The sequence below is a fragment of the Perca fluviatilis genome, chromosome 8, assembly GCF_010015445.1.
Source record: "Perca fluviatilis chromosome 8, GENO_Pfluv_1.0, whole genome shotgun sequence".
In the NCBI taxonomy this organism is placed as follows: Eukaryota; Metazoa; Chordata; class Actinopteri; order Perciformes; family Percidae; genus Perca; species Perca fluviatilis.
The window spans coordinates 25,448,459-25,465,834 of record NC_053119.1 but is presented as its reverse complement, the minus strand read 5'-3'; the positions used below and the strand labels follow the sequence as shown (position 1 = coordinate 25,465,834).

Below are 17,376 nucleotides of genomic sequence, written 5' to 3'. Positions count from 1 at the left end.
AATACGCACTAACTACGTGTATATTTCCTGTGTTCAATAGCAAGTGTTAAATTAATGAACTAGCCTAAAGTTGGCATGTTTACATGGAGTGCCTTTTAAGGCACTAGGCCTTGTTTTAATTAGCATGACATACTTGACATAGCAGGAAAAGCTCAGGTGTTACTAGTGACATTCACAATGTCTCTCTCATTGAAGAGTCCCAGTAATCAATGACAGTGTGACAGTGTGAGCCAGCATGCACAATATCAGGACCCTGGAACCAACGCAGCATCGACCATCATTATTTTGTATTGCTCACACCTGTGCCTTTCCTACTTTGACATGTCAAAATGTCTTCCAGAAAACACGATATCACGATGGACGATTTTTTTATTACACTCCATCAAAGGTCTCATAAGAGACAATAAAAGTGCCACTAACATGTTAGATTAAAGGCATGTTATCTAACTGATGAATTAGCTCTTAACACGTAGATGGATTACATACATTAAGTTTGCTGTAGATATGCATGTGTACAGCGGGCATACATGTTACATTGGTATCATTATATATTACAACTTGCACAACAGTTCCCACATGTTGAGCCTTTTTATTCATGTGCAGATAACTTTATTTTAAGGGGAAAATAAGAACAATGCATTTTCGCCATAGGCCTAGGCTACTTTTATGTAGTTCATTACATTATTATCATGATCACACATACACTGAGGCTATTTACCCATGAATCACTGACTATCACGTGTTTCACATTTAGTAGACTAACCACTCACTGCAGGCCATCGCAGAAATTGACCGTTTTCAGCACACTATAGCTTAATAACTAGTGGATAGCCTATGCCACTGATTGGAATACCAGCTAGGCTACAGCTGCATGGTTAAAGGGAGTAAAGTGCAAACTGGGTGTCCTTTGAATAAACTCTACTGGGCCCCAGCTGCCATGGCGGGGCTGGAGAACAGATTGCCTCGTCAACGCCGTCCTGTCAACACGGTCGGAGGAGACTATATAACCCTATCTCAGTAAAACATACAGTAGTCTAACGTCGGATGGATATGGCATGGAGGGCTGTCTGCAGCAAAAAATATTCTCACTCAGAAGTAAAGGGGACGTGCACGAAAAACTCTGAACTTCCAGACCGAAAAAAGAAACCGTTCAACCGATGGAAATGAAAAGTCGGAAAACTCCATGCTCCAATAACATTTAGCATAGAATCATATTGGTCGAAGTAAAACAACAACAACAACAACAAGCGAACAGTAACACTATAGCTGTAGGCTAACCCTTCCACAACAGTTCTACCAAACACTTTAACATTGCCCCCCACCCACCCACCCGTATACTGAAGCGTGTCGGCGCCGTGACAACAACGTTAGTTTCCGTGTGCTTTAAAAAAAACAAAAACAAAATACTTACCAACAGTTCTTAAGCCTGACCCCGAACCAAGCAGAAAGTACCAGATCCACATCATACGGTCTCCTTCCGCCCCCCCCCCCCCCGGCCTGCCCTTGCGGTCCTGCCTCACCGCGGGGCCGAAAACTGGGGGCAAAGAAGAAAAACTTATCCGATAGCACAGCTACAACTTTAACTGCCTATTGTACTTTTCAAGTTTTTTTGTTTTGTTTTTTTCTTCCGGCAAAACTAGGAGTGCATTTGGCGTGAGAGTGGTGGGTTCGCGTGGCACAGGAGTAGTATGGAGTCCGGTTTGTGGGTTGGCGAAGGCATACAGGCAGGAGCGGGAGGGGGCTTCGGTGTGGCGGCAGCCAGGCTGGCTGGGGTTCGGTCGCTCGTGTGTTGGTGCTGAGAGAGAGGCGGAGTCGGAGGCAGAGAGCCGGAGAGCAGAGGTCGGCCAGTCCGGGACAGCGGTTCTCAAACTGCGGGCTAGGGACCGCTAACGGTCCACCCCGGTAATAGCAGTAGCTAGTTGTTTAATTGCACCGTTACTCCGGACACAGCAACGTTGGTTAACAGCTGTGCTGTTATTGTACCTACAGATTAATACAGAGACGACTCACACAGGCGGAACATTAGGCTGCTACGTACAAGTGGGGACAGTTAGCGAGGACAAAAAACCTCCAGCTAAAATGAAGCTCAATATAGGCTACTGATATGGTTTTGGTTGATATAAAAAAAAAAGATATGGAGGCCTAAGGGGAAGCCGGGGCGAGGACCATTTACAAACTCATTTTCCAAGATACCTGATAAAACTTTGCTTGGGATTATTGTTTCAAAAGCTAAAACACTCTAATAAAAATAAGGATAACCCTAAGGCAAAATATATCAGCATTAACATAATGTAGTGTGAAAACCATATCCAGATTCCTCTTATAGCCTATAGCCCTAAAAGTAGGCCTACAAATGGTCTAGTATCTAATAACCAAATACTTTGCTTAAGAAATAATATGCAAACATATAGTATAGATGGGACACTGTGGTCTTATTCTTATAAGACCACATTCATTCTTATATTCAGTCTCAACTACAGGATGGGGCAAATCACTGTCATTTTCATTTTAAAATTCTCCATCATCATTTAATCCCCCTCCTTAATGGCTTGTATGAGGAAATATTTACATATTAAACATATATTTACAGTTCTCCAGAATGTGGCACAAACAAAACGATATTGCTGAGGTGAAATAAGGATGAAAATAGTTTTTTGAAACTGTAAAAAAAAACTAGATATGGAGGCAACAGATGGCACAGGGGGAAACTATTTGGAGCAATCTTTTAACAGATGGTTTGCCTTGATGCAAGTTAAAAGAAGCAAATACTTGTATAAATCAAAGCATGAAAGATTTTTAGTGTTAGCACAGAAACTGAGAGATAGATGGACAGAAGAAGACTTCTTCTACTTCCCCAATTGTATTTCTGGTGCTCAGCTCTATAACTTCCACACAGTGAGGAATTTAATATTTAACAATCAAGATAGAGATAGAGAAGAAAGTATTGTCATGCTTTATATTGCTTTTTTCACTGAAATTTCAGTTGAATTGAATTAGAGGGAGTCAGAGACAGAGGGATGGAAGGCCAGGAGGCTTCACCTATCAAACCTCTCTCCTCTTTATCATAGAACTGCAGCTGTGTGCAGACAGACAACCCCCCCTCCCCCCTTCAAACAAACCCCTCCTTTTGATAGCATGCTAACCTGGAGGCATATGATTGGGATGAGTCCCAATATCAGACTCCTCCAGCTCACTTTATATTCATCCACACACTGCCTTATCAAGCCAAAGCCTCATGCAGACTCAAACTACAGGGTAGGGTCTTGGCATGTCGGTCAGATCTGTTCAAACTTTGTCAAAGATTCCAGCTTGATAGCTTCTGCAAGGGCCTGTTGTCCTCATACCCCCCATTGTTGCCTGTAGGGCCTTATGTATTTCAGTCTGTTATGATGAGTCCTGATGCTATGTCTATGCATGTGTGCTGCATGGAAAACGTCTACAGTTGGCAGATATAATATTTGAATGAGCTAACAAAAGCAGACATAAGTCTCCTCAACACAATTCCTGAATATAATAAACACTAATACAACTAAATGCTTGCTGAGGAGGAAGAAGATTTGTCAGTCAATGTTAAATGGATTTCATTCGGCTCCCCTGGAGTTATCATTAATGTTAATGCCGAGCTGTTTCACAAATTATACAGCCTGATCCATGAACCAGAACAGTATAATCTGTTTTTGGGGGGCTCTGGGCTGCAAGCTAAAAGCAGAAATGGGCTCAACTATATTACTGATTGACACACAGCGTTTCACTAATGCCCATCAATTAGTTTAGGCTATCTATAAACAGCTCAGACCTAATTAGCCGCTGGCCAACAAATGGACTCATTAGGGGACATTAAACTCTAATATGAAGGTTGTTATTGACTCAATCGCAGGAGAAACCCAATTAGTGGCCAAATTTGGAAAATGACTCTGAGGTAGTGAGACGATCTGATTGGCGAAGAGTGGGTGTAGCAACCTGGGATGACTTTGCCTGTGGGGGAGTGGTGGCATTGAGAGAAAGAGAGAGAGAGATTCAGCCAGAGATCTAGCGAGAGGTAAGAGAATGTGTACCAGGGGCAACACAAAGAGAGTCTGTGTGTGTGTGTGTGTTTTTGTGTGTGTGTGTGTGGGTGGGTGTTTGGAGATAGAAAACAACACACAGAGCAGTAGGGAAGGAGAATGAGTAAGGAAGCCGGCGGCAAGAAAAAGTATCAGGAGGTGGATGAGGAAAGCAAGAGATGAAGAAGGTGTGAGAATACAGTAAAGAGAATCGGGAGGAGAAATTGTAATAGAAAGAGATACCAAATGAGAGGAGAAACAAATTTGAATAAAATCTCATGGAAGTATTACATGCAAGCTGTAGGGGTATTACTAAATGTAGATCTACTGTAACTTTGCCAACAAGAGCAGCTGAGTCCACCGTCAGCAAGAGCTTTGCTAATACATCACAATATCTACAGGGAGTGTGAAATGAGGGTGAGAGAGTAGTAATACAACTCATGAGAGCTTGAGGATGACATGTCCTTGTCTTGTCAGACTGCCATCGAGGTAGCTGCGAAATGCCAAGGCCCCTGAAGGACTGGCTCATTCTCTGGTGTGAGTCTCTTGACATTCATCTTGCATTTAATAACCAGCATACCGATGTGAAGGACATCTTTTTTTTTTCAACTCTATTTTTTTTTTTTTTTTTTTTCACACAAATGACAACAGAGGCCATGGCAAACGAAACATTGTCAAAACAGTATGTAAATTCTCCTCAATTAATTCCCTACCCCACCCGCAAACCAAACCAGGTCAGGTCCAAAACAGACGGGGACAGACAACACAGACCCATGCACACTGACAAACACACACCAGTAAGGACATACAACATCCAAGAGATAAAATCAAAAAGGTAAAACCAATTACAAAAAAAAAAAATGTGGCGCAGTCCAGAAGAAGCTCAGTCCTCCATGTCAGGGGATACACTGAGGGAGTCAACGAGTTCTAGGTAAGGGTTCCATGTCTCTAGGAATGTCGAGATAGAGCCTTTCAAGTTCAAGCTTCAAATTGTCGAGCGCCTCTTTAATCCAACGATTGTGTGTGTGTTGGGGGAAGCCTCCAGTTGAACAAGATCAGTCTCCGGGCTAGCAGAGATGTAATCGCCAGGGCCCGCCTCAGTGCAACAGGGAGGTCAGCGTCAGGGGAAACGCCAAAAATGGCTGACAAAGGGTGAGGGGGGATAATGTGGTCATAGGCTCTGCTCATGGTGTCAAAAATGCTCGTCCAAAAGGTTGTTCATTTAGATTTAGGGCAAGACCAGAACATATGAGTATGGTTGGCAGGAGACTGGTTACACCTGTTACAGGCGTCTCGGACAGTGGAGTATATTTTAGACAGTTTTGCGTTTGTGTAGTGGACTTTATGAAGGACCTTGCATTGGTTTAAGCCATGACGAGCACATATGGAGGATGAGTGAACCATAGCCAGAGCAAGGTCCCATTGCTGGTCCGTAATAGGCACGTTCAGATCGCCCTCCCACGCAGCTTTTATCAAAGTACGAGGGGTGAAGGACATCTTTGTTTGTGAGTGAGTGTGTGAGTCAGAAAGAAATAGATAAAGGAAAAACAGCGAGGGCATATTAGGGGACAATGTGCTTATGATTTCAGCAAATGTTTCAGTTGGCCCATTACAAAGTTGACTTTAGTGGCCAATGTTCAGAGCAAAGCACACCTAAAGAACACCACACACACACACACACACACACACACACACATGCAGGCTTACAGTATTTGACCAATCATATTAAAGTAGACGCAAGGGCGCACATGGTTAGATGTACATTCTTGCATACTTGCAGAATTTTTAATTACATAAACATTCAATTATGTGACCAATACCTTGTTCCACTGACATTAGTTAGCAAAGCTGATGTCTGGCCTGGTGGCGCTGCAGGGACACCAGATAGGCATCAACAAACGAATCAGAGGGTAGTAGAGTAGTAGTGTGTGTGTGTGTGTGTGTGTGTGTGTGTGTGTGTGTGTGTGTGTGTGTGTGTGTGTGTGTGTGTGTGTGTGTGTGTGTGTGTGTGTGTATGTGCGACTGTCAATCTATAAGTCCCGGGCTGAGAATCAAATAAGGAACATATATTGATTTGGGATTTCAGAGGCAGGGGCCAATAACAATTTGCGTGAGAAACGCCTGAAGCATCAACAATTACTTACTTAATTAAACGAGACAAAATTATGTGCAGATTGAAATCGGTTACACAGCAAATTGCAAAACACAAGGGTGATAATAAGTATAACAAATATAGCGTCAGCATAACATTATTGTTGTGACAATTAAAGAATAAGATCAATCCTTGGACTATTTGAGTAAATGTTAATAGCTGGTGGCTTCCACTACGATGTATGTCAGTGGGAAATTCCCCCACTCTACACCATACACCCATTCACCCCACCCAGTAAAGGTAATAATGGACCCTAATTAGAACACGCCGAAAGCAATACTAAGTTATCAATTAAATGTAATGAAAACAGTAAAACATGCACAGGAACCAGGACTATGCACGGCCATTTAACCGGACACAAGCCAGCAGTTGTTTCTGACGGATAAAGAGCCACACGAGTCTAAGCATAAAGCTGGAAGAGGCTGGATTTACTCTGTGTGCTGTACCAGCTCTCAAGGCAGCAGTCGTCCATGATCACATCTGGTCTCCAAACAACAGGCAGTGGCATTTCTGAATAACAGCCTCAAACAGGGTCAAGTGGTCCAGCTGGGCAATGGCCAATCTTCTCTCACTTATGCATAATTAGTAGACATCGGTTAACTGAGCACTCATCAAGGTTTCATCCCTCGGATTGTGTCCCTCTCTTTAGGCAAAATAGAAACTAAACCGTTGCTTGTACAATCTTAGATGTCACTCTAAATGATGAAATCACCGTAAATTGAGTTTAAGCGATGGCTGATTAGAGAGAGCTGTGCACCAGGGGCGGTGTGTCGGAATGAATTTTTCGGCATAGAGGTGCATTGAGCGTCATGCAGCAAGTATAGCCGAGGCTGATGGGAATGCCATTCCTTTTGCAGGTATGAGGTTATAAACCATAGTATTGGACAAATTAAAATCCTGACTTGATGATGGCATGAAATTAAAAGTCAGGGGATCACCAAGTTATCTCATATCATCATGTTGGGAAGCATACATGTGACACAGTCATGACACATGAACCCTAACCCTAACCCTAACTTGTCATAACAAAAACAGAATGACACTTACTAAAAGAAGCGTTTTGTCATAAACCTTTATGACTTGTTTATAATGTTTATGACACGTTCATGACAGTGACATGTCACGCTTATGTGGATACCTTCAAGTAAAGTGTAACCAAAATAAACTAAGCATTATAAAAATATGTCTTATAAAGTAAAACAAGCATTCTCATTCGTTCCATCCATTCATAAACATTGCCTACTTCTTTGCTGCAAAATGTCCACTTCTTTAATTCCTTTCTTTCTTCCTCTGCTAGGTGTCGCTAGTGTCATCTTGCAAAAAAGGGTGTTCACATAGAAGTCAATTACTCTGGTTATCAAAGGTAACATTATAGTTAATTTGGCTCGGGATTAAACGGAATTAAAGAACTCAACCTATTCACTATTGCTTCACTCCCCCATCGTGCATACATCTGGGCGGGCTTGACCAACTTTACAGACAAAATCTAATCAAATACTGAAGAATAGAAGAAGCGGGAATAAGTAAACGAGAGAGAGAGGTGGAAAACAGAAGGACAGAAGAGTAGCATCAGGACCAGAAGGTCATGTGATGGAGTGAGGCCGGGATGAAAAGAGGCACCAGCGCTCCCAGCAGGCTTGGCCTGTTTTATAGCAATCATTTTGGCTTGGCCCATTGCTCACACCCGCAGGCTGCCTTCGTTTAGTGGACCACCAACTGTCGCAGGTGTTTTTTCACGGGCCAAAGTGGGCCACTCATTTCGTGCCTCCCTGCCATGCCCTGGCCCTCTTCTGCATTTTGTATCAGAGTTCTTGGTGCTCTCGGGCTGTATTTGTGTTGATTTACAGGAGGGTAACATTGAGAGTAACCTTGAGAATATTACAGCAGCGCTGTATGTCTACGGGACGAACAAATATGCAAAGCGCCGGCGAGTGAGTGACACGTTTGAGCTATTGCAGTGTGAATTAGAATAGAAGGAGCCACCGACAACTATTGAGAACAAAAGAAAGTTGGAGCAAACAGGGAAGAAAGAATTGGTAATACATAAGATTCAGCAGTCGAGTGCATGAATATAGATGGGTGTGTGAAAAGGGGGTTAGGAGGGAAGGAAGCATGAAATATCTGAACTAAACTGAAAGTTATGGGTGCTAAGAGAGGTTCCGTCAAGGGCGTGATAGAGCGGATCATGTGTGGAGTTCAAAACTGTTCAAAGACGAAACACAGGGGAGGCAAGAGGTGGCAGCACTGCCTAAAGGTTTTCTACACTGAAAGAGATTGTTGGAGTCTGGCTGCAGGAGAGAGCATGAAGATTGACCATAGGAGCGGGAAGTTGGGTTTGAACGGTCAGCACAGTGAGGTTTTACCAGTCGGGTGGGACCAGTAGAATCTGCTAGACTCGGGGACAATATGCAACACCACCACAGGGTTACAACTCACGCCTGGATTGCTCCGAGCTCTGATTGGAGCAGAGAGGAGAGAGGAGAGAAGGGAAAATAAGGGGAACGGCGAGAGGGTGGTAGGGGAGCTTTGCTGAGAAACAGGCCTTTGATCGCAGAGGGAAGAATTACCAGCTCAATGCCCACTGCTGTTGGGCCCCAACCCCAAAGCACCATGGGAAATGTTCATATTCAAATATCAACCCCTTTCTCGCTACACAGCTCTGATTCATTTATTGGCATTCACATAGACAGAAATACACACACGTAGGCCACACACTGACAGACAAACACAAACTTATAAATGTCTTTGTTATGTTGCCTTGCCCTGGGTGAACTTGTGTTGGAGTCACTGCTGAGGAGCTATGGGACTGTGACACACAGTGACGTAGGGGACACCAGTCTGCACACACACACACACACACACACACACACACACACACACACACACACACACACACACACACACACAGACATAACAGTGGAAACGTGAAACATAGTTGCATAAAATAGAACATCTTTTGAAGCGTGAAGGTGACATGTTTAGGAGTCTCTGAATGGACGCCACGGAGGGAGACATTCAAATTCAAAACAGAGTGGAAAATGTGAAGCGACGCGATTCACCTTTAAATGAATCCACTGAAACATACAGGACATAGCCGTAAAAAAACACTGAAACATCATGAGAATGAATGTGACAGGTAAAAGAAAGATTCTAAGCAGTAAATACCTCCCTGCCCTCTCGAGCAATGCCTGAAGCCCACCCTGCTGGCTGATACAGAGGTGTGTGTGTGTGTGTGTGTGTGTGGGCTGATGGGGGTTTCCCACCTGCTGTGGAGGGAGGGAGGAAATATGAGCGTGGAATGAGCATAGCTTTGATCGTTTCTAATCCTCAAAGGACGGGGGGGTGGGGGGGGGGGCACCTCAGCACGTCGGCAGGGGAAGGCCAAATCCAGCATGTAGGGAGATGGGGGAGATGGAGGAGTGTCGGTGCATGTTGTGTGCAACAGCTTAACTACACACACTTACAATGATGATTTATGTGTTTGCGATGGCGCTGTTTTTGGAAGAAGAAGGTGAAGAGCGATCCGTCCTCCATAACATTTGATGGGGCGACAAACAGCCTTCTATTGCTAAAGTGCCCTTAGGACCCAGCATGCTCTGTAAATGTCAGTTGGGAGCAGATAGCGCTGGCTTCCGTCTTTGTTTCCCTGTGGATAATTTAATTGAGAAAGTCTCATTAAATACCAGTGCTAGTGGAGCCTGGGCTTAGACACATGCCGAGCCTGACCTTTCCTCATAAGAACAATTAACATGACTGGATGCTCGTTTAATCAGACGGCCATTATTTTATCATTATCTTAATGGCTACCCATATTTCATGGTTAAAGTCAAACCCTGTTACTCAACTTGTGGCCTTGGGTGCGGTGAGAGGTGCACAGGGTTTAACGAGCATTCTGATTGGCTACGGCAACGAGAGGCTTTTGACACATCTCGAAAGCGACCACAGAAGACGGAAAGTAGATGTTAAATAAGAGGGAGAGAAGAAAAGTTTTACTGTATCCACTCATTACTCCACTCAGTCATAGACAAAGCTTTTTCAAGAGGATTCAGTGCAACGATGACTCGAGTGCAGTGTGTATAAACAGATACTTCCACTCAGAAACAAGCTTATTTTCCTCTGAGTTATCATGTAGGGCTTTAAGAAGGGAGTGGGTTTGCATGCAAATTGTTGCCATCATTTTGCCCATTATCGGCCATGCAGGCCCATGGTAATGGGGATAGAGTGGCCACCTTTGAAGTGATTACATACATTTTCAGAGACTGACCTTTGAAGATGCTGTGCTCTCAGGGGATATAGTGTGTGTGTGTGTGTGTGTGTGTGTGTGTTTGTGTGTGTGTGTGTGTGTGTGCGCGCACAGGAGAGAGGAAGCACAAAGCAGATCGAAAGAGGGAAAGAGTTGTCCGTACAAATACGTATATGAAATTGTACGAGCACACAGATGCGCGTTTGGTATTCCACCCACAGGTAGAGATTGCAAGGCCATGCTAAAACAGTCCAAGCTACCTTGGGACAGCTCCAGCTCTCACTTCACAGTCCTCCTGTACACAGCGAGACACTGCTGGGCACTCAGAGGGGTGGTTCAAATTGGAACACATTCATCTCAATCCCCTGCCTGCCAACACTAATGGATGTTAGCCTGTTTTGGAGAGAGACAATGAAATCAAAGAAACGCTCCTGTGGTGTATGTGGACATGAGTGAAAAAAAATTACAAACACATTTCATTTAATCCCTTTGTGCTACCGTGTGTATTAGGCATGATTTGAATTCAACAGCAGCCTCTTTTTTAGCCTTGAAAGCAAAGCTCGCTTCCCACCGTTGTTTCATAGTAGCCCTGACGTGTCAGTTCACTGCAATCAGTTTGGAGAACAGAATTACTTTTCATTCTGCTCCATCTCCACACTGTCTGCCCTTTGTTATAAGCCCCATGTCCAATTTCCCCTACTACAAATAAAGGATGCATCAAAAATGCAAAAAGGATGACTGAACAGGCTCCTCGGCTACCTACTGCAACGTAGCTGCCTAGCTGGAAATGGAATAAAACGGATTCTAAAGCTCCTTGAATGCAACATAACCTACCTCATGCCCAGTTTACAGTTTTTATTCCTCTGCTTTTTCGAACGGCAGTTGACACACTATTTATTATGCTTCTCTCTCCACTCTGTCTTTTTCTGCAGAAAAATATCACCCCTTCGAGACCACACCTTCATTCTCTCCCTTAAAAAAAAGGAGAACGTGAATCACAAACATACGTAGCAGACTGAAATATCTCCTCTGCCAATATGCCGCTCCAGTTTAGGAGAAATCGATCAAAAACTTTCAATTCTTCTTTTATTTCTTCTCTTGTGGCGTATACTTTAAAAAAAATGTAGCGCACGGATGTCTATTGGGAGTTTGTGGGCTACAGTACTAGCCATCCAGAAATGCTATCTAGTATTATAGTGTATTGATTGTAGTCTCTCAGCAGCAGTATCAAGAGCAATGTCTGGATTTCAATGCAGAGGAAGTGTTCGTGATTCTGCACAGACAGAAAGTTCAGCCTTTCCCCCTGCTCAACAGAGGCCATTAGCATAACTGTTGGTTCTATATGTTTAGTAAACTCAGAGTACAAGCGTAGCCGCACCAAAGAGGTAACTGAGAGGTGTCAGTGGCTATGACAGAGACGAGGACGAACAGTTTTAAAATAAATTCATGTTTGTTTCATTTTTCTTTCATAATCCGTTTCTAAGAAACTTCCGGTTGAGAGGAGGTTTGAGTTCAGAGAAAGTATAAAAAGAGCCTGTGTTTTGTTAACGTCTTATCATCACTGAATCCAATTAGGACCAGAGGTCCGTTCCAGGAAGGAGGTTTAACAAACTCTGAGTGTAACCAGAGAATGTCTAATAAGGGGAGAACTTCCACTCTCGGGAAAATTCCGGGTTGGTACAATGGGGCTAATAGGGAGTGAGATAGGGAGTGAACAGGCTCTCCATAGACAGGCTCTGGTGTAACCCTGATGTCTGAGGGGCCGTCCACACGGAAACGTTTTTTTGTGCAAACGCACATGTTTTGCATCGTTTGGGCCGACCGTACAGACGAATCCTGCAAACGCACTGCCTGAAAACGCACTTTTTTGAAACCAGGTCTCAGGGTGAAAAAATCCGAAAACGGCTCTCGTTTGGCTTCGTATGGATGGTGAATATGGATCCGTATCGATGATGTCATCGCCACACCCCTCTTTTACACCCTCTCCCACGGCCGCTGACGCACACAACTGCGGTGAAGCTAAGCGAGCATGTCCCATCTCCATGGTCAAACCTGCTCACTTCATCTAAATACTGTGTCTCTGCTCCCTGACCCTTCCCTCTGGATTCTACACAAGATATATTGCTGACGTTATGTAGCCAACGTTAAACATCGCTAAAGTAGCTGACCGCTCCAGCAGCGAAGTAACGTTAACGTTAGCTGCTATGGCTATCTGTTTATAAAGTGGAAGTAGATAACTTATCAACTAGCTAGCTAATCTGTCTGCTTATAAACTCCCTGAACGGATTATAGTAACTTTTACCACGGCTTATTGTAGAAAGGCTACTGCAAGAAAAACGTATAGATTATTAAAAAGACATCATTCATGGATCATTGATGTTTGTTTGACTGCCGATGTTAGAGATAGCGAACGTTAGCGCGCTAACGTTAGCTCGCTGCTAGCGCGCTGCAATCATGCAAAATAAAAAGCAATCCAACAGCACATTATACAACGTAAACAAAGACACATTTTCTTGCGGCGCCTTTTATAAAATGAGCAGTGGTGAAAGTTATTATAGTCCACGGATGTATTAAGAGAAAATGATAATCTAGCTAGTCATGTTATGATGGGAAGTGGAAGTGACTATGCTCTTCTTCTCCGTTTTTTTGGTAAATTTCTGTAGCAGAAACAGCGCCGCCTATAGGCCTGGCATATGAAGTAGCGTATTGAGTCATTTACAAGTGGATTCGTTTGGACGCAACTATTCTTGAAACGAATCCAGGGAAGACGGGTAAAAAAAAGATCGTTTTGGTACGTGTGGACGGGGCCTCAGTTGATTTACCCTGAGATGGGAATGAGTTTTCGGTTCCAGAACAGCTGATTTGAGTTGGTTCAATCAACCCGGAGTAGGTTCACTCAGGGTTACGCGCGTGCACATAAGGCAGTATGACTGGAGCCATGATTCTACGATTCACCATGGTAACAACCACAAACAAACGGGTCGGCGGAAATACGCATGCGCACAAACAGCGAGTTTGAACATGCATTTCGTTAAAAAACAAGACAGCGGCTGCTGCTGCAACAGAGAGAGAATTGGTGTGGGAGAAAATTGCGCTTTCGAGTCAATGCGTACGCATTAACAGTTATTATTATATATTATTAATTTCATATTTAATCACAGTTAACTTATAATATTAGGCTACTGGTGAAAACTGGAATTGTAGGCTACACCTATCATTTTATTCAGGTGCAATCCTGCAGGCGAAAAAGTAAACTATAGGCTACTATTCCCATTCTGAGGCTGCAGCACCATGATCATTAACAGAACTATAAGGCCTAATCATTTATTTCTTTTTAATGGCACTGGTTTGTGTCCAGGGAACACGTTTAAAAAACGTTTCAGAGCGAGTCACACTTTTCTGACGGCTCTACATACAGTGGCTTTAGCCTACTATTACAGTATGATCCGCTGCTGTTATAAAGAAAACTGCCGTTTGCAAAAAACATCTGACTCGGGACTCAATATCATCTCCCGACGTAAACTCTCTGTGAATTAATACAGCTTTTTCATCAACGGGATCGTCGACAAAAGGACATGACATGTTTGAGAAAAAAAACATTTTATAGGCCTAGTCTGCCTAACGTAAACCAATAAGTTTTTTTATTCATGCAGATAACAGACTGCATTAAAATGCGCCTTATACAGACTGAATGAATGAGGAAATGAGTTTCCCCTCCCTCTGAGAGGGAGGAGACTGAGAGAAACTCAAGTTTTTTTCCCCTCGAGTTTCTTGAAGAAAACCTGCTCCCGACCAGGTTAGGTTCACAGACTCAGTTACCATAGTAACTGACTCTGATGTTAATGCTGCGTTCCAGGCAAACCGTAACTTGTGTTTTCACAACCTTCTACTCGTGAAAGTGAAACCCTGGAACGGCAGTCAAACCCGTAACATACTACTCGTGAACTCGTACCAGATCGTTGTACTCCCATTTACAGTTTTTGACGTCTCACAGATACATAAACAACAATTTGATGCTGTACAGACGCCGTTTATTAACAGTGATAAGTAGAAATAAATAGACATAAATAGGCAACATAAAGTAACCTAGATAGCTAACGTCAACGTTAGGAAGCCACTATCTAACGCTAGCTAGAAGGGTTTGTGGTGACTTTGCCTGGAACGCTACCAAGTCGTGAGTCGTGACTTGAATTTGTAACTTACGGGCTAAAAACTGTGTCTGGAACGCAGCAAAAGTTACCTCTCTTTCTGGAACAGAAAACGCAGAGTTTCCCTCATCTCAGGGTTAACCAACTCAGAGTTTTCACTAAACCTGCTTTCTGGAACGGGCCTCTGGTTTTTAAGCCGCTCGTCATCTTGATTAAGCAGTCACTACAGGGAGTCCGCTGAAAAAAATAAGGACGGACAGTAATACAACATGTCAGTAAAGAACTAAAGGGACAAAGTCACGTATTCTGTTTTGATTGTATCTGTTTTTATCATGTAGCCCACATTAAAGTGAGGGATTCACCAGATTTCGTAGAAAAAAGGGTTACAATGTATATATTTCTCTCTCTCCAGGGCGGTACAGGCTGCAGAGGACGATGCTTGCTCCACCCCCATCATGTCACAAGGCCATGGACCTTGTCTCTGACTTCTTGATGTCACACAATAGCAGTGCAGGACAACGTTACACACAGCAGCTGGCAGGGCAAAAGAAATGAATGAGCTCCCCGTGATGCATAGGAGTTTGGGAGTGTGGGGGGATAAACTTGTACTGCAGAATGTGAACAGATTTCTTTCTTTCTGAGCTGAAAATGGTTGGGATAGAGAATGATACTCCAAAACAATAGCTTCCTACATCGCTTAGCGAAATGTATTTTTTACGACCATCTTTTGAGCCCACTACTCTACTACTACTCTACTGTTAAACTACTCCTGGCTCCTGGCAGCAACTCATACGATCCCTGAAGATGAAAACACCTGTTATGGTATACTTCATCAGACGCTGAGGACATGTGTCCTCTGTATTTGACCCATTTAGCAACGGTGGACAGTTGTGTTGCAGCCCCAAGGAACTAAGTCAAGGTCTAAGGCCAGTCCGTTAGTCAAGGGTAATGCGTGCATTCCCAATACATTACATTACATTACAGCGTATTTTGCGGTGGGAGGAAAACTCCATTAACACAGCCCCCCCCCCCCCAGCTGGGGTTTGAAGCCAGGACCTACTTGCCTGGTTTTGGGGCCTGTTAATTGGATTAAATTCTTGTGCCTTCATTGGTCGTCTTTAGGATCGCCTCCTTTCTCCACTGACCTTGCAAGTGAGAGAAATTGTGCCAGAGCCCCAACTCGACAGCAACTATACCGCATACCATATTTATACTGTGCCGTATCCGTAGTCTAATTAGGCAAACCCAATGACGACAGCAGCACAAGTTTGATGTTCGACTCAGTCCCTGATAGAACTGCTAATGCTATCCGTCTCATCAAACATGGAGGCGCGTATCTCATCTTGTAGCCTTGGGGCAGACCTGGAGGCCAGACGGCTGCACCCGTCCTCACCTCGGGCCGGGCCAGAGCAATTACTACTGCTGCTTCACACACAGACCTGTGTCACCGACGCAATTAACAAGCTCCGGAGGAGCCTGGGCAACCAGAAAAGGGACCGACTGTGTACACAGCATGAATGATGAGAGGCATGAGCAAGGATGGGGGGGAGCGAGGAAGAGATGGAGGGGAAAACAAGCCGGGTTGCCAGGTTTTTGTGAACAGTTAGTGTGTAGGCGGGTGTCAAACTCTGCGAAAAGAAACCATCCTAAATACACACCATTTTTAGACATCATACGCGTGCAGGCATATTTGTGTCAACCAAGAAATGTAATATTTTGTTTTGATATTACAATACAGACGTACTGTATATTATTTCCTCTTCCGCGTACCTTTGGGCAGAGATTTTGGAGAGTGAGCCTGCAGTTGCTATATTTCGCCTCCTACTTTTCCACATTCTACGTTCATCCTTGATGCGAGGATGATTCATCACAGCTGTGACAAAGAGAGTATAATGTGTTACAGCTCCCAGAAGGAACCGGCCTAGGTGTTATCTAGGCGGGATGTTTATTTTATTCAGAGGCACGTTCCATTATCAGCTGGAGGAAACCAAGCATCCCTCCTTTCCACTGCATCAACGCCATCCTGATCCCCATCTTCATCACCTTGTGACCAGTTCTATTTTCCCCCCCAATGCAAGCTTAATTCCAAAACTCTAATCCTCATTCTAAAGCCTGGTATGAGCCTGCTCATCTGCTGCCCTTTTGATCACAATATCCCCTTCAGTCTCATTTCCGTTCCTATTAGAGACGCACCGATAGACCGGCCCGTGACCGGAATTGGCCGGTTTTCACGTGCTCGGCCATGACCGGCGACCGGCAGGTCAGTCTGACATATGCCGATTTCATGCCGGTCAACGCTACAATGAACTGACAACATAAGTTATGCGAGTTACAGTTCTCAAGGACGCACGCAGCACGGTCTCTTTCTCCTTTCTCTCAACTTTTCCGCCTTGCGTCGCGCGTAGGCTACTCGCTCGCGGCGTGAAGCGCGTGTCCGCGCTGTTCTCGCACATGTAGGGAACCTCGTGAATTAATGGTGCGTTCTTTTTGTCTTGTAATCGCGACTAGTAGCTCGAGCGTGACGTCACATCCGTGTCGAAAAACGAATAACCGCGGGTTGTTGCGTTTTTTTTATAGTGTTCAAAAGATGTTCTATGTTCTGTGCAAAATGTTCTATTAAAGAAAAGATAGAAAAGAAATATTTGTGTGTGCTGTAAAGTGGTTGAAAAAAAGAATTTAATCGGAATCGGCTAAAATCGGTATCAGATGGCCTAACTCAAAGAAAAACACAATCGGCCTAGAAAGTTGTAATCGGTGCATCTCTACTTCCTGCTCTACGATTCATTCACA

General features: G+C 43.9%; 1 protein-coding gene and 1 long non-coding RNA gene across 2 annotated transcripts in view; one reads left to right on the top strand and one right to left on the bottom strand.

Annotated features, from left to right (window-relative positions):
* The window catches only part of ldlrad3 (low density lipoprotein receptor class A domain containing 3), an 87,074-nt gene extending 85,108 nt beyond the window's left edge, over positions 1–1,966 (bottom strand). The window contains exon 1 of the mRNA XM_039808855.1: positions 1,412–1,966. Coding sequence (XP_039664789.1) covers positions 1,412–1,466 — 55 coding nt within the window. The 5' untranslated portion in view covers positions 1,467–1,966. The remainder of the gene's footprint in view (positions 1–1,411) is intronic.
* Positions 1–17,376, top strand: part of LOC120564131 — a 70,754-nt gene that overhangs the window by 30,471 nt on the left and 22,907 nt on the right. The window lies entirely within an intron of this gene.